The 22,107-nt window shown below is 40.5% G+C and overlaps 3 protein-coding genes across 4 annotated transcripts; 1 reads left to right on the forward strand and 2 right to left on the reverse strand.

The window, feature by feature from the left end:
• Positions 1-256: 256 nt before the first annotated feature.
• Positions 257-5,520, reverse strand: LOC134079596 (TLC domain-containing protein 2-like). 2 transcript variants are annotated; one of them, XM_062535691.1, is made up of 5 exons: positions 4,983-5,520; positions 4,736-4,818; positions 4,423-4,505; positions 995-1,354; positions 257-928 (listed from the first exon to the last, which is right to left on the reverse strand). In XM_062535691.1, exons 1-5 carry the CDS (start codon positions 5,147-5,149, stop codon positions 896-898), a joined length of 726 nt encoding a protein of 241 aa, XP_062391675.1. In that variant the 5' UTR covers positions 5,150-5,520; the 3' UTR covers positions 257-895. The 2 variants fall into 2 exon arrangements, with proteins under 2 accessions (XP_062391675.1, XP_062391674.1); XM_062535690.1 differs by lacking the exon at positions 257-928 and having other exon boundaries at positions 935-1,354.
• A 911-nt stretch (positions 5,521-6,431) lies between these two features.
• On the forward strand, positions 6,432-15,768 carry aifm5 (apoptosis inducing factor mitochondria associated 5). The gene is made up of 18 exons (XM_062537442.1): positions 6,432-6,456; positions 6,894-6,984; positions 7,521-7,630; positions 8,332-8,441; positions 9,060-9,104; positions 9,269-9,350; positions 9,903-10,015; positions 10,222-10,308; positions 10,557-10,648; positions 10,747-10,798; positions 11,363-11,437; positions 13,494-13,557; positions 13,669-13,745; positions 13,832-13,949; positions 14,338-14,436; positions 15,123-15,198; positions 15,359-15,463; positions 15,691-15,768. Exons 1-18 carry the CDS (start codon positions 6,432-6,434, stop codon positions 15,737-15,739), a joined length of 1,470 nt encoding a protein of 489 aa, XP_062393426.1. The 3' UTR covers positions 15,740-15,768.
• A 3,285-nt stretch (positions 15,769-19,053) lies between these two features.
• liat1 (ligand of ATE1) lies at positions 19,054-21,104 on the reverse strand. The gene is made up of 2 exons (XM_062536969.1): positions 20,449-21,104; positions 19,054-19,560 (listed from the first exon to the last, which is right to left on the reverse strand). Exons 1-2 carry the CDS (start codon positions 20,720-20,722, stop codon positions 19,229-19,231), a joined length of 606 nt encoding a protein of 201 aa, XP_062392953.1. The 5' UTR covers positions 20,723-21,104; the 3' UTR covers positions 19,054-19,228.
• Between the last annotated feature and the right edge of the window lie 1,003 nt (positions 21,105-22,107).

Consider the following 22,107-nt stretch of genomic DNA (forward strand, 5'->3'; position numbering starts at 1 on the left):
AGGACAAAGCAGTTTTCAACAAATTTTCGACAACAAATGTCTATAACGTCAAATCAAGTCACACTGTGAGACCGTGAGACACAGCTGGGCTCTTCTCATTCGTCTTTATCTATCCTCCTCTCCTTCCTTCCTCAGTCCTCTGGAGTCTGGCTCATTCCCACTGATCTATAAAGAACACTGGAAAGACTATTGTTGTCACCCCATCATTCTTTATCTAGATCAGTGGGAACGAGCCAGAGGACCGAGGAGGGAAGGAAGGGAGGATAGATAAAAAGACAAATGAGAAGAGCCTACACTGTGAGACAGCACTCTGGGTACAATAAACTAACATCCATGTGAGCGTGTGAACCTTCAACTTGATGCCAGTGTCCCTTATCATATATCTCACCAGGCCCCAGATATACAGTAGGCCCCTGTTAAAGATAAACTACTGCAAGTTGAGAATTTCTCAAATAACACATGTCCATTTAATGGGTTGCTGATAAGTGTCTGATATGAGTATAAGTAATAACGAGTGGTTCAAATGTAGTCTACATCCGGGTTACTAGGGGCTGGATTAAGGATTCCTAGTACAGTAAATTCACATACATCTGAGGATGTGGCTGTTACATTCTAGAGAATATGGAAACCAAAAGTAAACTCACACACAGCATTCATGTTCTTTGAATATAAAGTATACATGTACACATTCAATTATATTAAAGACTGTACAAACATATACATTAGTAAGAGTACCGTAAATGGATGCATAACCTGCACTGTATATTTAAGCCTAACTCTAGTTGTTTACATTGTATGAAAACATACAATATACATTAGGAGGTAGGCAGTGTATTGTAATGTGTTTGGACGAGGCCTTTGTCTGGGGGCCAATCAGAACTCCCGAGTCGTCTCTTCACTTCTCCTTCCTCGCTCCCTCTCGGCCAGCCTGGAGGCCAATCAGAACTCCTGAGTCGTCTCCTCACTTCTCCTTCCTCGCTCCCTCTCGGCCAGCCTGGAGGAAGTCGCTGCGCAGCAGCCGGTAGAAGAGCACGGCGTTCATCACCATGATGGCCAGCAGGCCCAGGCTCCCGACCGCGTAGAACGGCAGCGGCACCCGCGTCCGGTTCAGCGCCAGCCAGCGGGTCATCCAGGCCAGCGTGCTGATGCGGAAGGCCACGAAGGTGCCCAGGTTCAGCACGCTGTTGAGGCGGCACAGCGCGCCCGAGGACGAGGACGCGCCGCCCCCCCGGCCGGACATCCGCAGCAGCTGGCGCACGTGCAGGAACACCGAGTTGATCTCCACCAGCAGGGCCACCACGGCGAAGCCCACGTACTGACGGGTCAGAACGGCAATGCTGAAGCACGCCACCACCTGTGTGTGAGTGTGTGTGTGTGTGTGTGTGTGTGTGTGTGTGTTTGTGTGTGTGTGAGTGTGGAGGAGAGGGGCAGAGATCATAAAATGTAAACCTATAATCAAACCTGGTTATCCTATCAACAGGACATAGTTCAAAAGCAGATTATGCTATAGCAGCATTTAAGGGATATTAAGATATCGAGCTGTGTTTGCAGAATTTCTGATTAGAAACTATATGTATAGAAACTACGTGTGTGTGTGTGTGTGTGTGTGTGTGTGTGTGTGTGTGTGTGTGTGTGTGTGTGTGTGTGGAGAGGGGCAGAGATCATAAATGTCAACCTATAATCAAACCTGGTTATCCTATCAACAGGACATAGTTCAAAAGCAGATTATGCTATAGCAGCATTTAAGGGATATTAAGATATCGAGCTGTGTTTGCATAATTTCTGATTAGAAACTATATGTATAGAAACTACGTGTGTGTGTGTGTGTGTGTGTGTGTGTGTGTCTGTGTGTGTCTGTGTGTGTCTGTGTGTGTGTAGATATATATACACACACAGAGAGGATTTTGTGTTTACCAACACTTGGCTCTTCAAAATGACACACTAACAGTAACAGCTCTGTGTTATTAAATTAAATTAAGTCTTCTACAGTACGAGTGTGGCCACAGATACACTCCTGAAAAACGAGATAAACGGATAATCTACAAAGGCTGTTTAAACATGACATCACAAATCTCTTAAGAATGGGCTTTAGCACGTGAAAGAATTTCAAAGACAGCAACAGCAAAACAATCAAAAACAACTCTGCACCAAGCGATAGCACTGAACAATACATTAACCTGAAGCTGTTTAGCAGTGCTTGTGGGGCACACTGATAATTGTATAAAGGTCAGTCCAGGGTCAGCTGAAGCTGCCACTGGAGTAAAAGTATCTTTCATGAGATCACATGCAGTTAAGCAACTTGGTCTCACCTTCTGACAGCTCATTTATGAAAGGTCATTGGTCATACACACATGCACGAACATGCATGTGCCTACACAAACACACACACACACACACACTAAACACACACGTCTGCACACACACGCACACACACACACACACACACACAATAAATACACACGTCTGCACGCACGCACGCACGCACGCACGCACGCACGCACGCACGCACACTTTGTTAATTGTCAGTTTGAGCACCTCTACAGATGTAAAAGGGGTCAACCATCAGCCAGTGAGGGCTACAGTAAATGCGGCTTTGTTTTAGGATTATAACAAGTTATGTAAAACCTGTGCACATCTACGAAAGCAATTTGTGTAACACCGAAAAAACACTCTGGATCAGTCTTGTTCTCATGTCCCACTGCTCTATACACTACTGTGGACTTTAGACTGTGCTTCCTGAAGTCAACACGAGTGCTTTTCTGTGTGACAACAACTACCAAGCCATTCCTTTTGTCAGAAGAAGAGAATATTAGATAGCTTTTGTGCAGTGTACTTCAGTCAACCAGGAATCATACGGAGGGAGACTGTAGCTACCTGTATTCAAATTGCCATACATGTATGCAATGATGGTGAAACTTCCCTATATGTGTTTGTTAATAAACAATGAGGAACAAAGCACATGTGAAAAGCATACACTTTCACAACCTGTGCCTGACCTCAGTATATCTGTACGGAAAAACATATGCTAACCTCAATTCTACACAATCTTGCAATGATGGAAGATTCCACTGTCCACACAGTGTTGTGTTTTTGATTAACATGATGCATATGTGTGTGTGTGTGTGTGAGAGAGAGAGAGAGAGAGAGATGAACATGACACGCATATGTGTCACATCCTGAAAATGTCGACCTCAGGACAGACACAGTCACTGTTCTGAGTGTTATCTATTACAAGTACAGAAAACCATGGGATATGTGAGCAGAGATAAAGATATCACATGGATTCCTTCAAGACCTTTTTACTACGTTCCACTTGTGTCACAAAGTCCTTGACCTGAAAAAAGTGATATAACATGTGGATGGGTCTGGGTTATGCAAAGATAAAACATTTATGACTCTGTTTGTGTGGTTTTGTGTGCACATGTGTGTTTGTGTGTGTGTGTGTGTGTGTGTGTGTGTGTGTGTGTGTGTGTGTGTGTGTGTATGTAGTTGTAGGTGTGTGTGTGTGTGTGTGTGTGTGTGTGTGTGTGTGTGTAGGTGTTGGTGTGTGTGTAGGTGTATGTGTGTGTTCGTATAATTAAGTATAAATATACTCTTTTGATCCTGTGAGGGAAATTTGGTCTCTGCATTTGTGTGTGTGTGCGCGCCTGCGTGTGTGTGTGTGTGTGTGTGTGTGTGTGTGTGTGTGTGTGGTGTTGTCTATTTGTAATGATGGCAATCCCTGGAGTGTCAATTACAACAGCCTGTTCACCTCCCATTGTGCCCTTCCGTTCTCATGTGAATTGAGATAAGGGCATAGTAGCCCTTCCTTTTCACATACACTCTGGGTGCAAATTGGATTTCACTCATTTGCAAAGTGAGAAAATAAATATTGGTTATTTACTGGTTCTGCTAGTATATACTGGTTTTGCTGGTTAGGATCTCACACAACAACAACAGGCTGTTTGAGGGGTCAGAGGGTTTCTCAGTATGGCCGAAAATATAGGGGAACACTCTCAATGTGAACGGGAGAAGACATGCCATTTATATGGTGAACAACTTACTACATTAATATATCTTGAATTTCCCCTTGGGGATCAATAAAGTATCTATCTATCTATCTATCTATCTATATATCTATCTATCTGATCATGTGTACAAGTGTCATTTATGCTACTACACGATGTGTTTGCATGATAAGAATTCAGATCAGAATATCACAACATATTACTATCTGGGTTACAATTTACATGACGCCAGCACTCCGATGCCAACGTCTCTCATCCACAGATTAAACCAATGTACTCCACTTAACTGCCAACTCCCTTTTCTGCAGTTCACAGTGGCACTCGTTTCACAGTGTGCGCAATCAAGTCACTGTAATCAAATGCAGTTCAACAAAATGTTTACATTACAATGTAGTGACACAGTATGCAACCTTACCACAAAATGGTGAGATAAGACTTCCCAGGCTACACTGAGCTTCTGGTTGAGGATATTGTCAATGAAGTCATAGATGAAATAACCTTGAAAACAAATATGTATGTGTGTATATTGGAGTACAACAAGCCATATTGTTGTTTTATCTACAACTTATACACAGCAAAATACCTTGTCCTTGACACCTCAGAGGTAAAGATAGCTGGTTCACTCTGCTCAAGTTGCTGCATTGCAGAGCAGGACACACCATCTACTAATAGCCTTTAGTTTAATTGGATATTTAATTACTACCAGATTACAAAAAACTTCCACATACCTGTAGAAACTGACACTAGGGTATGAGAGAGGGCAGAGTGTGTTGATATGAGATCTTTAGCCATTTCAGGATGCTGATAGAACCTGTAGAAAATATAAGGATAAAACTATGGTACCAATGACTACACCGTTACAAAACGGTGAATTCACGTATACTGCGTGGACATATATGCCAATGTTGTATGAGAATGGCATCGTGTAGATTGATTAGAAAACAAATACTGTACGTACATGTACTTGATACCTACCCAACTACAGCCCAAACTCCCGTAAGCATACTATGAATTAATGATGTAGATATGTTTCTCCATCTCCACGTGTTCTTGCGGGCAACAGCAGGAACTGGCAGCGAATTCAGCGCTGCATTCATAAGTTTGAACACACCAGCGGATCCCAAAACAATACAGATATCCATTATCTCGAAGAAGCGTCCTTTTCACGTTTCTGTAATCTTCCCCTTTTTAAAGTAGAAGTAGCAATAGGCTAATAAGCTGTAGGCTAGTTGTTGTAACCTACATAAACTTTGGCGACACTACGTGTTGCGACTAACTAATCATAACAGACTATATTGAGGCTATTTTCTCCATTTCGTTTGCAGCAACTTGAAGGACTGGAAGAAGAAGCCTGTCTTTAAAGAAGCGTATCCCAAAATCGACTATAGCCATGCAACACTGGAATGTACGATTGCTTCATTAAACTCTCAACTTCAAGTCAAGAGGAGATATTTCTCCACCCCCTCTGATAAGATCCTCGTGGCTCGCACGACTAATGTTATTTTCTTATCACTGCATTCGTCACCAGGGGGCATGCCAATCTTAACTGAAAACTGCGGGATCTTCAGGTGCGCGCTTCAGAGTTGTGAGTTACAGATGCTTTACAGGTGATGTAGTAGGCAGTGTAACCTAATCTACTTTAGCACATTTGACACTTTAGATTTAGTTGGACACCAAGCATGATGCGATCATCTCCACTATAGTAGCCTATTTTGATTACCTGTTTCTTTACAAATAACCTCTGGCAATTTGAGATAGGTCTACTGTCAAACGTCACACTGAAGCAAGATGCAAATGAACACATCGGTGTAGTTTACGCAAGATGTGCAGTGTCACGTACTTTGTTCTACACGCTCACCATTGTTGTAGCTGGTTGCCTCGTCAGCCATTCTGAAGTCTGTTTTTGTGCTGCGGGGAAATTGTCCCCTGCGCTATTCAGCAAGGTTCACTTTCTGATTCAAAGTAGGCCTGCCACTCTACGGAGTACAGACTTCGGGTCTTGGTCAATGGATTTCTAAGAGTGAAGCACCTCCATCCGCTTGCTTATCATACGTGGACTTAAATTTGCTAGCCAAATTCATGTTTCAACAAATTCCCAGTGTATACCCCGGTCATGAGTTGGGTAGCAGAGTACTGTGGATGCCGAGGCTATGGACTTAAGTTTCCACCAGTTAGATTCGTTTAATAGAGATTAAACTTCGGCTGCGTAAACAGCCTAGATGCGAGATTTCCTTTTACTGAAATCAAATCGACTGGTGACAAGGATTTTTATTTTTTTTATTTTTTTTGAGACACTGAAATTCTTTGCCAATTGAAATGTCCGCAAGGCAATCAAGTAAGTGTTCTGTTTTCTTCTCTTTTAAGTAATTGACAACCACTTCAGTGCTTCTCCTAGATGCTTGACGAACCCACACTTGTTCCCATATGGATATCATTCCAATGCAGAAAGGTATTATAGGCCTACTTTTCCTGATTTATGATGAAACAATGTATTTTATCTAAAGGCTCTTCCTTAACTGGTCGCATGTTATGTATTTTCCAATTTAGTCAACATGGTGTCAACTACACTTTTTCAAATGCTATTGGAAAGATACCAGGCCTGATGTGCTCAGGACAGCTTGATACACATGCTATTATGGACCAATGTGCCTTTTTTATGTATAGATTTCTTGACCACGTTGAATAATTACAATTCTCTGCTATTTATTTACTTTTTACTTTCACTACTTTTTTTACTTGTGATAAAATATTTTTTTCCCCTCTTTGTCAAGGTATGTTAGTTAATAAAGTGCTTTACGTTAAACGTTTAATCTCATGGTCGCTATTATGTGAATTACGCAACAGTGTATGTCAGATGCTGTGCTGGTCTCATGTGTGCCCCTATAGGTCAGACCAACCCTGTGCCAGACGTTGACCCCGAGGAGCCTGAGGAGGTCACAGAGGCCGTGTGTCTGGAGTCAGAGCTCCAAGATGGACAGTAAGGCCCATAGACAAGGAAGGTTTTCAGGCATACAGATCTCAGATCAACTCGCACCAGCTTTGCCAAACAAACAAGTTTTCAGTGCAGACAAACATATTTTTCAGAGGTTTCCTGTCTGAACAATGTTGAGGCAAAGAGTTCAATGTATTTATGGTTTAATGTTGTAAATACATGACCCAGGAGGCAAATTACTCGTTTGTCCCAAGTGAAAACAAATAACTGTCACATTTTTGAGCATCTCTTCCTTCTGTTCAGATTGTATGTGGAAATGGAATATTATTGCAGCCCACTTTAACCTCTTTTTAGGTTGATGGAGCCATTGCAGGAATAAATTCTTATTGTGAATGCAACAATGATATCCAGCTAAACGTCTGGCATTGACTCTAAACAGTTTGATAACGATTGTTATCATTTGCATTTATACAGTTAAAGAACTGAATGCTTTATTACAAACATTCTTGCAAAAAAAGCTGGGTGAAGAGGATGTCTCTTGGAAATTGCCAATTATAGTGCATGTTTTTGCTTTCATGCAGGATGATGGAGGTTGAAGTCGGTCACCATAATGTCCTGTTGGCACGCTGTGAAGGAGTTTACCATGCAGTTGGAAACCAATGCACCCACTACGGTGCCCCACTGAGTAAAGGTACATAAAGCCTTCAGGCCAACCCATGTATGTTATGGTTAGAATGCTGTGAAATGTATGGCATTTGAGGTGCTGTTCCTCACATTTGTCTCTGGACAGGTATTCTATACATTTAACTGACTTCCTAAATTTAACTGACTTCCTAAATATGACAGAGATGGGGAAATGTGGCATCAGAAAGTGAAAGTCCCTCCACATATTTGCTCAAACCATTCAATAATAAACAGCTTAATCATATTAGCTCAACCCTACAACCAGAAAGATGATATACTTACTGATTTTAGGTAGCCTGGCTATCACCAGACCGAGCTCAATCTTTTAAGATTGAACATTAGTCTGGGGAGTCTGCTCTCTATTTTCTACTGCACAAGAGGCGTGATCAACGGGCATTATTCAAATGACCCATTTTTATAGTCCTTCAACCAATCAGAACAAGGATCTGATAACTGAAGCAGGATATAAAAATGTGGACGTTTCCAGCCTGAGCTGCAAGGCGATCGGGCAGGGTTTAGCCAGTCTAGGTTTTAGGTAGAACCAAAACATGGTAGGACTTTTACTGTCTGAAGCCAGAAAGCATATAGCAATGTAGTTTTGGTGTTGACAGGAGATGTCAAAACACCACATCTCAATCTACTTTCCAGTTATACAGAAAAGTTGTTGCTTTGGAAATCTTCTCTCACTCCTTTCCTATTGGTCCACAGGTTACCTGGGTGACCATAGGGTCCGCTGCCCATGGCATGGGTCCTGCTTCGACCTCAAGACAGGTGATCTGGAGGAGTTCCCTGCAATGGACTGCTTGCCTACTCACAAGGCACTGTTACTCAATGTTCTTCTTATTAAGACTTGTCTTGAACAAGTGTTTGTGATAGTCATGAGGCACTCAGAACAGTTCCATGCATCAAAATGCAACCTTAAAAGAATGAGCTCTGACATTGAATGAGCTTTATCAGTACATGTCATCTTTGATGTTTTGGACACATTTTGGACCAGTAAGACACCTCTTCTAAACAGAATTCCGGTCTATCCTTTTGACATTGTGTAGACATCTGCCTCTCTTCCTGGCATGCGCTGCTATGCTAAATGTTTTATTGGTTTAAAAATGAAGGATGAAGCAGATTGGTTACGATGTAAGGAGGTAACCCATCACTGATAGTATTGTGTGGACATGTCTGTGGTTTTTAAGAATATTGGTTGAATAACATATTTCCTGAACCTAACACTGACCTAACCAATAGTGGCGCGCGGTATCGATGTATTATCATTCAGAGAACTATTTTATGTCATTTCAGGACTAGTTTCTAACACGTATAGATGAAACATGATCATCTTATGAGGAACATTTGAAATTTCAGCATTCTTTCAGTGTTTTTCAATGCATGGGGTATTACAGTGTCTGATGTTGCAACAAACTCTCCTTTTTTTCCTTCAGGTGAAAGTCGAGAATAGTAAAGTGTATGTATCAATCAACAAAAAGGTAATTTAGCATCCTTTAGTTGTATTTTAAGATTTAACCATTTCAGTTAGAATCATAAGCATTTAAAGGATGGAAGCAGGTTTATACAGAATTAGCTCTGTGTGCAGTGTTAAAACTCTGTAATGGGTGCATAATGCTGTGTGTAAAAGAACTGCTGTCTTTAGTCTCTGGAACAGAACAAGCGGCTAAAGTCCATGGGCAGCAGAGTACCTGGAGTCTCCCACACCGTCTTACTGTTAGGGGGAGGTGAGAATGGAATCATTGTTTATGCTCCTTACTCTCACTGTGTGTGTGTGTGTGTGTGTGTGTTTGTGTGTGTGTGTGTGTGTGTGTGTGTGTGTGTGTGTGTGTGTGTGTGTGTGTGTGTGTGTGTGTGTGTGTGTGTGTGTGTGTGTGTGTGTGTGTGTGTGTGTGTCTGTGTCTGTGTGCGTGTGCGTGTGCGTGTGCGTGTGCGTGTGTGTGTGCGTGTGCGTGTGTGTGTGTGTGTGTGTGTGTGTGTGTGTGTGCGTGCGTATGTGTGTGTGTGTGTGGGTATGTGTGTACTTCAACTGTAAACTTAATAGGATGATTCCGACATTCTCAACAATATCAGTTGGTAATGGAATGTTAAATGATGACTGGTTTTTCTATTTGGCTGAACTGCTATAGATGATTTGTGTGTATGTTTGTTTTTCCTATATTTCTCTTAAGCATGCTTGACTTTTGACACGGTCAGACAGAGAAAAATGCATATGGGGTCGCTATGTTATTAGCGCCATATATCCATCTCAATTCAACTCATTTTGTGTGGAAGTGTAGGATGTGCCTCTTTGGTGTGTGCTGAAACATTGCGGCAAGAAAAGTATGGCGGTCGGATCATCATGGTGACAAGAGATGACCTGTTGCCATATGACAAAACCAGACTCAGCAAGGTATGGCTGGGCCGCGTAGAAGGACTTAGAATGGCTTGGTAAAGGGGGGGGGGGGGCTCTATGATTGTGACATAAAGGCTAAATATTGCACGTTGCAGTGGTTGAGAGCATGTGGGTCATCTTACTTGGAAATGTCATTTGAAATATTGAATGTATTTGCCTGTGGAAAATCAAAGTAGTAGTTGAACGTCAGTTATCTTCCTCAGGTCATGAATGTGGAAAGTGACAGTATCCTGTTGAGAAGAATGGAGTTTTTCCATCAGTATGACATAGAAATGTGGCTCAGAAAGGAGGTAAGCTGTCTTACTAAAAGCAAGAGGATCAATTAATCAGTTGCAATTTATACACATTATACGTAATTTACTAGAAGCTTTTATCCAAAATGATAGTACTATTGTAGTTAGACATTTTTGTTAGCATGCATGCTCCCCTGGTATGCAAGCCATGGCCTTGGTGTTGGTAGCATTTGACTCTTCCAGGTGAGCTACAAGAACATCTACCTGCTATGGAGTAACACGTTCTATTATATTTGTATTACCAGGCTTTGTCAATAAATACTGACAAGAAAACAGTGACATTCAATGATGGCATTACTCAGTGTTATGACCAGCTTCTAATTGCAACTGGCTGTAGGTAAGTGTCAAAAAGAACATTTAAAAGAGTGGGACATCCAGACAATGAGGACATAAGATCTGAGCTGATTCAGAACTCATGTTTATGCTCTTCCTCAGAGCCAAGGGACTGGAGTGTCCTGGTTCTGACCTGGAGAACATCTTGATGTTGGAGACCCCGGAGGATGCCAGACGAATCCATTACGCCTGCGTGAACAACAGGATAGTTGTTGTGGGCACATCCTTTGTTGGTGCGCTGATATGTCCCTTTAAATCTTACATTTTATCAGCTACTAGTTAGCTGAACCTGTTTTTCAGCTAACAGTTAGCACATTTCAGCTAATTAAGGTGTTGCTTGTTGCTAATCGTACAACATCAACAGGCCTCATGGTGTGATATCTCCGTCTTCTCCCATAAATTATGCCTTAAGATTTAAGATGATTGACAACCTGTAGCTGAACATCATGTGATGTATGAACACCATTCATCATCTTTGTGTTTGCAAAGGCATGGAGATAGCTTCATACATGACCGAAAAGGCATTCAGCATCACCGTCATTGGTAGCAGCGAAATACCATACCAGAGGACCTTTGGACCTGATATTGGGAAGATTACTATGATGGTCAGTAAACACAAGAGTGTCTCTATAGCCAAACAAGAAAAAACAATACTTCTTTTTAAGGCAGCAACGTATTAATGATACGATTACGAATTATGGATATGGTATTGTTCTTTCAGATACTAGAAGAAAAAGGTGTAACATTTTACATGAATGACAGTGTGACAGAGATCAGAGGGGAAGACAAGAAGGTAAAGAACATAAGACATGAAACATAAAATGTGAATGTTTGTCAATAATGGCATTTTAATCTACTATGGAGGTCATACAGACATTATTACACTTACAAACAGTTATTATATTATTTAATCTAAACTAAAAGGGTATTTAAAGGAACACACCAGCGTTTTATGAAATTTGGTTATTCACTGTCTCTCCTAGAGTTAGATAGTGAATGGAATCCTTTGTTGCCTTGAGAAAAAGTGAGCCAGCAAAAACTTGTGTGGCCTCCGTTTTCACATAGAGTTCAAATGGCAATGCAGATTAACACTAGGCGATTTCCTAGGCAGGTGTTGACTTGAGACTAAATTTGGGGCAAAGCACTGCTGCTTGGGTGCAGAGATTGTCTTTGCTGTGGTGAGTGAGAAAGTACTGATGCGTTGTGTAATGTCTCTGCACCCAAGTATAGTGCTTAGCCCCCAATATAGTCCCAAGTCTATACCTGCTTAGGAAATCACCTAGTTTTAATCTGCATTGCCATTTGTACTCGTTGTGAAGATGGAGGTCACACAAAGTAAGTAATGTATACTTTGTATATATATATATATATATATATATATATATATATTTGGCTCACTTGTACTCACAACATGCTATCCGGCAACAAAGGATTCCATTCACTATGCTAAGCTAATCTAGTGGGGGTGCTGCTGGACTAAAATTCATGCACAGAGACAAGCATGTTTTTGCTCACTTATCTAACTCTATGGGAGATGGTGAATAACCCAGTTTCATAAAACAGTGGTGTGTTCCTTTAAGTTGGACTCTTTTGGGCTCTGTAATCTAGTGCTGTAGATGGTCCAGCTGTGTTAACAAATCGGGAAACGTCCAGAAAAAAGTGCAGATTAGTTTTGCACATGGACAGCCATTGACAATAGGGGGTGAGCCCCTATAGGGACCAAGATTTATGGAAGCTAACAAGAAATGGCAACACGGCTTACAGCTGGTATGGTTCACACCTCCAGCTGAATCAATAAGTGATACTGAATAATGAATATTATTAAAACTCAGTAGAATCTGACTGATTATTATTATTATAGCCTTGAATGGGACATAAACATATGAATTCCTTCAAGATCAAAAGCCTCACTTGAGATAGACATCTTTGAACTCTATGGATTCAGCCATTTGTTGAATTCCATTCATTACAGGGAATCTCCTGTGTATTAGCTGCATTGTGTATTGCCGCAGGACAGTGTTTTATGCAAGTTAAAAGAAACAAAACCATTTTAATATCATATTATACCACTGCTTGGTCAAATTTCCTATTGTGATGCGCTATTTGGAACGTGCATTATTTTTCGATATACCGCACGGCTATCCCTTCTTTTGGGCTTATTACACTTGAATATTAATTCGCCAATGTGAATGTAACGCTAAAAACTGCAGCCTGCGGCGTCGGGACCATATTACCACTTCGAACGTCCATTATTTTCCTATAAATGCACGGCGCGTCGTTGATTATCCCTTAACTGCCCCTGTGTATTAACCTCATAGCTGAAGAAATTGGGAAAATCAATGTATAAACCGCGGCTAATAGTTGGGAAAGTACACAGACAGACACACATGCCCGGTTGCAGTCGTGTGAATGGGAAAAGCATAGCCTATGGAATACATGTTATGTTGTTCAGCACACAACATGCTATAGACTTCGCAAGGTCTATTGCCATCAATGTTTTGACAGATTAATCTGAGAATGCATCTGAATGCAAGAAATGTCAGGTAGTGAGGTAACAGCATCATTCATGCAGATATATTAAAATGACCTTACTGGACCCTAACTGACCCCAGGCAGATGGGTTGGGCCCTTGAGTCTTTTTGAGAGTTTTTCCTCGTTACTCATGGGCCCTCTCTGAATGTTTAACACTCTGTAAAGCGCCATGAGACATGTGTAATGTTTTGGCGCTCTGTATGTGAAATTAAATTGAAATTGAAAATTTAAATATATCAATGGAGAAGAAACCTACGTTATCAGATATACGTAGGCTACTGTGCATGCATACAACATCTGCAGTGTCTGTCTTCCAGGTGAAAGAAATAATCCTGAAAAGCGGCACTGTTATCCCTGCTGATATTCTTATAGTGGGCATTGGTATGTATAGGAGGTGTGGCCCAATGCTTTTTTCCCCTTTTCAGTTTCTCAGAAATGCCACGTTATTCACACCAACAGTCAAGTCTGACAAATGCGTCCTTATCTCCGCAGGTGTCATTCCAAACTCAGAGGTCCTCCAAGGGAGCAATGTTACCATGGATGCAAAGAACTTCGTCCCTGTTGACAAGGTAAACTTGTGTCATTCATTCATGATCGACAGAATGGATGATTCCACTCAAGACATTTGGCTCAGACACTTTTCTCTTCCCTGCAGTATATGAGGACAAACATAAAGGACGTCTTCTGTGCAGGGGACCTGTCAACGTTCCCTCTGAAAATGGCCAAAGACCAGAAAGTAAACATAGGCCACTGGCAGCTAGCACAGGCACATGGTAACTATGTGCAGCAGACACCACAGACTTGTCATATATCAACAAATAACAACAAATTGGTTTCTGTGAAGAAAGTGTTAAATCTGGGTGAGGTTATTCAGCACATTCCAATAGCTATACAAAATATTCTCTGGTGAACAAAATGATTTCCCTGAGGACACCCGATGTGTTTTTATTGAGGAAACAAGATTTGAGGGCAGCATTTCTGTAACACAACCATTAGCCTCTACACAGATCTAGATTCCCATTCCAATTTCCCTCACACCTTACAGACCCTTCAGGGAAAACAAGAAATAAGACGTTTTACAGCAATAAAACAACTATGAGAAAATGTGTAGGCCTACATTTTCGTGAAGTCACCGTGCATGTGTGCTTTTTAACCTACCAGGACGGGTGGCAGCCCTGAACATGCTGAATAAAGAGGTAGAGTTCGACTCTGTGCCTTTCTACTGGACCGTCCTCCTGGGCATGACCATCCGTTACACAGGTATGTGGGTGGGGGGCTGGGCCATGGCATCCCTGGATGCTGGCTGCTGTTGTGTTTATGTTTGTGTGTGTGTGTGTGTGTGTGTGTGTGTGTGTGTGTGTTTATTTATTACACGGCTCTTCATACAGTAATGCTACAGAATGTTCCATTCACTTCCCAACGTTCGGAGGTCTGATATTTCTCGATAACAGACCGTCACTAAGTAGAACTGACCACTGTCAAGGAAAATGTTTTTTTTGCTTCTTATTTATGTCTTTCATATCACTCCATAAGTATTCTGGTCACTTCTAGCATTGCACCTTCATTCAAAAATGACGGTTGATCAGCTGTGTTTGATTCAATGATTGATTTGATTGTGTTGCGAACTATTTGTTTCTCAGCAAAAGCCATTATGAAATGGTGACAAATAAATGTAGCCTAAAGAGTCTTATCTTGTGGAGTTTATGGTTTTATTTTTGCAAGTAGCTGCGGGATAATGTAGGCTATAGAACGCCCGGTCATTACTGGGAAATAGGTCCCTTCAGGTCGGAAACAAGACTGGTTCGACCTGTCGGGACCTATTTCCCGATAATTACCGGTATTCTATACATCATCCCTTAAGTAATTATTATACTATTATATTATAGAACTTTTTAATTTCGGCTAAAAATCTAAATATGCTTTGTGTCTTTTTATCTGTCTTTCAGGGTTTGGGGAGGGCTACACTGATTTAGTATTAAAAGGAAAAGTTGAGCATTCCAAATTCCTCGCACTCTATATCAAGTAAGTGGTATTGAGTATCCTTGATCTGGTTAACCATATCCATATAGTTTATGTGCCCTCTGACACCCCTGGGAGAGTAATTAATTCCAAAGCTGATATTGTAGCCCAGGTATGCTTTTAAGACAGAACTAATTGTCATCATTTACCCATAATCCCTAAGGGATGACAAAGTGGTGGCCGCTGCAGGGCTGAACTTTGACCCTGCGGTTTCCGTGGTTGCAGAGAGGTTAGCCACTGGTAAAACCATTTCAAAAGCAGAAGCTGAGTAAGTAGTCGATTGGCTTTATTTTACATATTTAACTTTTCTTATTTGTGGTTTCATTAATTTACTTATATACTCACAATATCAATATGCTCATGTAAATTATCATACATGAATTCTTGGTTTTAAAAATGAAATAATATATATTTCCTCTTATTTTACCTCTGCACTGCAGTTCCAACTGCAAAATCTATGACTTGTCTGTTAAAATTACTTTATGTCTTTGAAAGATCTGACGATCTCAGCTGGTTGCATCTGCCCGATCTAAACCTGTCGTGACACCAGCCTGGAATGTTCCTCCTCCTGACCTCCCAGTCTCATCCAGATCCTCTGTACTCTCATCTTTCCATCTCAGTCTGTGTCCTCAGACACACCCTGTCCCTTTCTTAAGAGTTTTCAAGCAATTGTATTAAGCTTAAGTTATGCAAAAAAAAGGGGCGACATCTTTATTGATTCTGTGTCACATTTATGTCACAACCTGTCTATCTGTTTGACAGCACATAGATAAGAATGGATCACATATGCATGGCAGTAGTCTGTTTTCAGGGTAGACAAAACAACAGTAAAAAACCCTGGCGGCATGTACCGCTGCCCTTGTAAACCAAAACGGCCAAACAGAACACGAGGGGATTAGGTAAACAGTGGTCTACGGGCCACATCAATGAGCAAGGGGCGCAGGATTTGGCAGCGATGACAAAAAGGACAACACACAATAGGACTGAACAAGCACAGCACAAAAGGCCAAAACGAAACAAGTGGGGCCCTTTACATCAAAATTGCTGTGCTGCCTCTCTTTTTCTCTCCTTCTCTGTCCCTCTTCCACACACACACACACACACACACACATGCACACTCGTTTTTATAAGCTCTCTTGTCTGTGAGTGCGTCGCTCTGTGCCACTCGTGGGGTGTGTTTGTGTCATGTTGTCTCAGACGGGAAAATGTCTGTCCACTCTCTGCATTCAGTGACTGATTCAGGGTCAACACCATACCTCAGTCTTGTGTCAGTCTCTATAACTTGTGAGTATCAGTATCATGACGCAGCAGAATCAAACCGCCGTTGTTTCATTGTTTTTTTTGTTTTTAAAAAGACGATAGGTGCTAGGATCTGTCCACATCATTGTCTACTACTTTTTGCATTGGCGCAGGGGAATCGGCCTATGAAATTACACTCTGTCTGTAAATTCTCAGCATTTTAGTTAACCTTTTAAAAACAGCTCATTAAAACTCATTAGCATTTGTGACGAGAAGACATTTTGTTTTGTGTGTCCACTAATTGAAAGAGCAGAATTTCACTAGAATTGTGAGAAGTTGGTATTTTGTCAACGCAAAAGCACTGCTGCTATACTTCTGTCATACTGTGTATAGCTTTGCCCCCAAAAGGGGGCCCACCCCTCCCCTCAGCACAATGTACTGTACAGGCAATAGCTGTCTGTAAGTGAGCTAGGCCTAAATGATACCATACTCCCCACCCCAAGTGTACACGTTTGCACACGTATTCTTCCTCTCTCTTTTCAGGAGTAAATAAATAGTTTCTCCAAGGTGGAGGAGGCCTAAGATTACATGTAACACTTCTATAATTTAAACAAATATCTAGGTCACCATTAGTGTCTGCATCTACTGTATATCAATTGCACTGTTACTGTACATTCACTTAATCAAGGCAAGCAGACCTCTATACTGTAGGTCTTAATTTTAAGATCTCAAGCATTTAAGCTTTAAACTATCTGACAGGGTGACCAAGGGTAGCATGGGTTTAGGGTGAATCATGGAAAGAGAACCTTAAACAACCAAGTACTAGTCATTTTAAGTATGGCAGTGCTCTTATAGCATAGTAACTTGAAACTAATCTAGTAGATGATGGCTTTATAGCCTTGTTTATGTACTTATATAATATGGTCAGGGCTTACTGTTAGTGTGTATATAGGAAGGAATAGCTAGCTTAATAACTAATACAGTGGACATGCATCTTAACGTCAAATGCACCAATCCAAAGAATGAAATGACACACATTAGCTGATGATAATGGCATATTTGATTCAGCCCGATTGCAACAAAATCTCTGAACGAAAAACATTGAACTTATCAGTACGATTACAGTAAATTGAAAATATTAGTTTCTCAAATGTAAAAACAATTGAACTAATGGACATCTGATTTATGTTATTTTTATACAAAAAAATATATAATATCTACACAATAGGCTATATGAGCGTCTCAATCTTTGCAGCATGGTGTTAGCGGGGAGTAGGGGTGTCTTATTATATATATCGTACCTTTAAGATAAAGGAAGGAAATAGGTGGGGGAGGAGGGTCGAAATATATATTTGAATAACGTTTGTTGGTTTGCATATCACAAAAAGGTAACATCCAAAAAAGAAAAAAAAATAGTCAATGTTTTAGCATCTGTGTGTAATTAGTACACTTCTTGCAGTTCTGTAGCAAAGTAGTCCAAGTGATCTGAGACAAAAAGAAAGTGGCCTACTTGAGTAGATATCAGTATTTGTTATCCTCCTGATCCTGCATTTTGTTCAGTGTTCTGTTCCGTATCATTTCTATCAGTTTTTACTCATGCATCCGAGGTTAAAATGTCACACAAATAAATACTTTAATCCATCCTTACTGGCATCCATAAAAAGTTAAATCGATTTTAATACAGGTCAAAATGTGCTACTTTTGTTGGCAGCAGCCCTGTCTAGTGCCTATGATACATTGCATGACTGAAATGTACTGTATGTGAAATCAATGGGACGTTGGCTGAGACGTACAGGGTTTTGTACAGAATGATATGTTAATTATAAAACATATCAGACACCTGATAATAATATAGTATTACTGTATTTTGATCATGTTTACACTTGGAATTATTGACATTTTATCTCTGAGAACACCTCTACAATAAAATAATCTGATCTTATTCATTGTTTTTTACATCACAAAAGTGTTCCATTTGTATACACAATCCTTTCATGACTCTGGTGAAGCATACATCATCATCATCATCATTATGGTGATAAGCAGTAGGGTAATTGTACACTATTATGACTGTTAGTTTCTTTTGTAATCAAATACAGTGCATCTAGGCTGTACTTCTTGTAGTTGATGTATGGCTGTAAGGGTAAACAACACATAGATTGAGCAAATTTGTTTTCATTAAATTAATCAAGGAGGTGTATTTTGTTTTTGGACAGAGGCTATTTGTATTTTTTCCAACCAAAGTTTGAAAAGAGAAAAAAAATGTAAATGGGAGATTGTAGAAAATAAATAATGTTTAATTTTGATTTGTTGTGGTTTTTAATCTTTGACATCAGCTTGAACAATTTGAACCTCATTTTAGACAATTTAGAGCTATGATGTAAGGTACTACAAAGTCATCTGGCACCCTCTGTTGGCGCTCACTGTAAAACCACATTCAGAACACCACAACATACCGACAATTTCCAGATCCGGGAACACTGTCATCTTCAAGTGTACTCCTTTTAAATTCTTTGCCTCTATTTCGGTCTTAGTTGGGTCTTGTATCGTTTGACGTGACAGTGGTTGTCAGGTAATGTTTAACTGAAATATCCTTTAGTTCATAACATACTCACAGTCCCTGAGTGTGACTTTATTAATCATAATGTCCAAACAACCAACAATACATTAACAAACTCTGAGATACATAGTGAGGCAGTTTTTTTTTCTTCAGTTCTTAAAATTGTGTTATGGGGGGAGAGGTAGTCGGTAAATTCACAGATGTCAAGTAGCCAAGACCCCTGATCTTTGCAGTTCACCTTACTTGGGAGGTTTGATTGACAGCTATCTGTCCAAGCTGCAGCTGCCGCGCTGCTAAATAGCGCTTGCGGCGGTTGGCTTTATACACCTCCAGCCTCTCAGCCTCCGCCTGAGGGTCGTCCAGGACTCCTTCCCACCTCAAGCTCTCAAGGGACTCTGTGCTGACTTCCGCTTTGGCCTTCTCGGCAGAAGGGGCTAGGGCTGTCTCTTGATTCGAAACAGACTTCTTCAGCTTTTTGCTCCTCTTGCTGGTCTTGCTTTTGGCCTGGCTTCCACCTATAGGCAGAGAGGAGCTGGAGCTGGACTTTGCATCAGATGGCTGTTTATCTGAGAACACACACATTTTGAATTGGCTTAAGGCTGTATGACTCACTGGCCTTGAAAAATATATACAGACTGTTTTATTAATGCCATGTTTAACACACAATCAGCACCTTGCTAACATGGGGCAGTTAGATTACAACTTAATCCCTCAGACAAAGGTGCTATACAGCGAGTGGGGTGGGAGACACTAATGACAGTGACATCACTGGCCATTCTACACTGACCACAAGTAGGGAGGGTCAGCTTCTTTGTCCTGAGAATTCAAAAGACTCCATCTAATGGTACAGTATGCCTTTCACAGTAATTAGTAATCTGATTATGACACTTGAGAATTGTACAGTACAGACCCAAACAGATTCCTTGTGAAGATGTTCTGCAAGATAAAGCTTTACGCCTAGCTTGCTGTTCTATGCTCAGTTTTTGATATCTCACCCAGACTAATTCTTTTTACATGTCGTTTTGTTGGGTTTCTTTTTCTGTTTTTTTTTTTTACATAGGGTAGCCTATGTGGTAGGCCTGCAAGATTAATGTCCTCTGCTCTTTGTTGATGTGTAGTAAATCAAGAATATGAATGTATGCTACTGGATATGCAGGTTACGTTATAACGTAATAAGCACATTAATTATAACGTGATATCAAAAGGCTACTGCCCAAGTTGCTATCATGCATCATCATTAATGGAAAGCCTAGCTAATTTAACTAGGCTATAAGATAGGTCTATTTGCGTAGGCTACAGGTTAGGCTGTGCGTAAATTAATATCCGCATTTTTGATACAGTTGCAATTACACTGTTATGCTACTTATAATACAATGTTACAATTTAACCATGTAACGTAGTAGGCTAGGTTAGAAACTGTTACAGGCAAGCAAGTGGCTGAGACAGAGACAAACCTGTGTCTTCAGAGTTTGGAGGGCTGCTGGAATCATCTCCTTTCTGTGTTTCACGATTGGACTTGTTTGCTTTCTTTTTGTCATTTTCCGACGTTTTTTCTTTCTTTTTCTTCTTCTTGCATTTGTTTTTGTCTGGTGTGATTTTGTCGTTATTATCTGAATGAGATGCTTGCTTCATTGATGAATTCTTATTTCGCGTAGACTTGTTTTTAGGTGCTAGAACCTCACCATCTCCTATTCCTTGACCAAGACCATGTTTGTTTGAAGTAGCCATAAGGCTATCCACTTGGTTGCTGGCTAGAGCAAAAAAGATTACTGCCTTGCCCAATAAGGCTTGCAAACACGGCAAACGTTAACTTTAGCTAACGCAGGCTACGACAAGACTTGTAATTGTTTAGAAAAGATTTGTTCTGTAGCCAGCCAGAAGTCGCAACAATTGAAAAAAACAGAAGCATTTAGCTTGTCTAAATCGTTTCAACAGTCAATATGATTAAACTGTCCACGATATTTTATAGAAAAGGTAAACTTTTCAAGCTACTTGCTGCTTCCCATGGTCAGACTTGAAATCAGGTGCTTGCTGCTGCTGTCGTGAATGGAGGCATGCTTAGAGACGCATCTCCATGGAAACCCAGACCAACTCCTCCCATTCATCAGAGTTCTCCTATTTTCCCAGAACTGTTGGTGTCAATGAATATAAAGGCAATGAAAAAATGACAACAAAATCGTACCAAGAACAGAAAAAACAAAAACATGCAAATGAGAATTACAAAAGAATACTCAGTGATCGACCAATACTGTTGAAGACATAGGCCTGCATCACAAATAATATAGCATACAAATCTGTAATTAACCCAAAACATGAACAGTTCAACAAGTCAACAATCAGCCATTCACAATTCCATCACTCTTATCTTAAACTACCACTAGATGGTGCAATCAATGTGTAGGCTATGCTAGATAGATAGATAGATAGATAGATAGATAGATAGATAGATAGATAGATAGATACAGTGGGTATAGTAAGTATTCACATGCTAAAGTTGACTAAAAAGAGGAATATAAAATCATCTTTTGAGAATTGATTGTAATGCCTTAATTTAAAAAATGAGTAAAAATCAAACCGCTAAGGACATTAATTTTCTTTGTGATTGAAGAATGTATCGTAAATAGATGTTCTTCCTTAAATAGCCTACAGGTTGCATAAGTATTTGACCCCTATGTTAAATTCCCATAGGAGCAGGAGGATTTTTTTATATGTTTTTATTTTTAAAGGCCAGCTATTTCATGGATCCAGGATATTATACATCCTGATAAAGTTCCCTTGGCCTTTGAAATTAAAATAGCCCCACATCATCACATACCCTTCACCATAGCTAGAGATTGGCATGGTGCTTTTTCCAGTTAGCCTATTAGCCTGTTTGATGCTCATTGAGCTCAATGCAATCTGCAGATTACAGATCTGCAGTTTGGAACAACCAACAGTATTCCTACATCTGGCCGCTCAACCAAACTGAGTTATCCGGGACGAAGGGCCTTGGTCAGACAGGTAACCATAGACCCAATGGTCACTAATGAAATCCACAGTTCTGTTGAGATGATGGGAAAAGCGTAAAGGTGAGGGGAAAAAATAACAGAATCCATTTTAAGATGAGTCTGAAA

This window comes from Sardina pilchardus, chromosome 5, assembly GCF_963854185.1.
Source record: "Sardina pilchardus chromosome 5, fSarPil1.1, whole genome shotgun sequence".
NCBI classification, from domain to species: Eukaryota; Metazoa; Chordata; class Actinopteri; order Clupeiformes; family Clupeidae; genus Sardina; species Sardina pilchardus.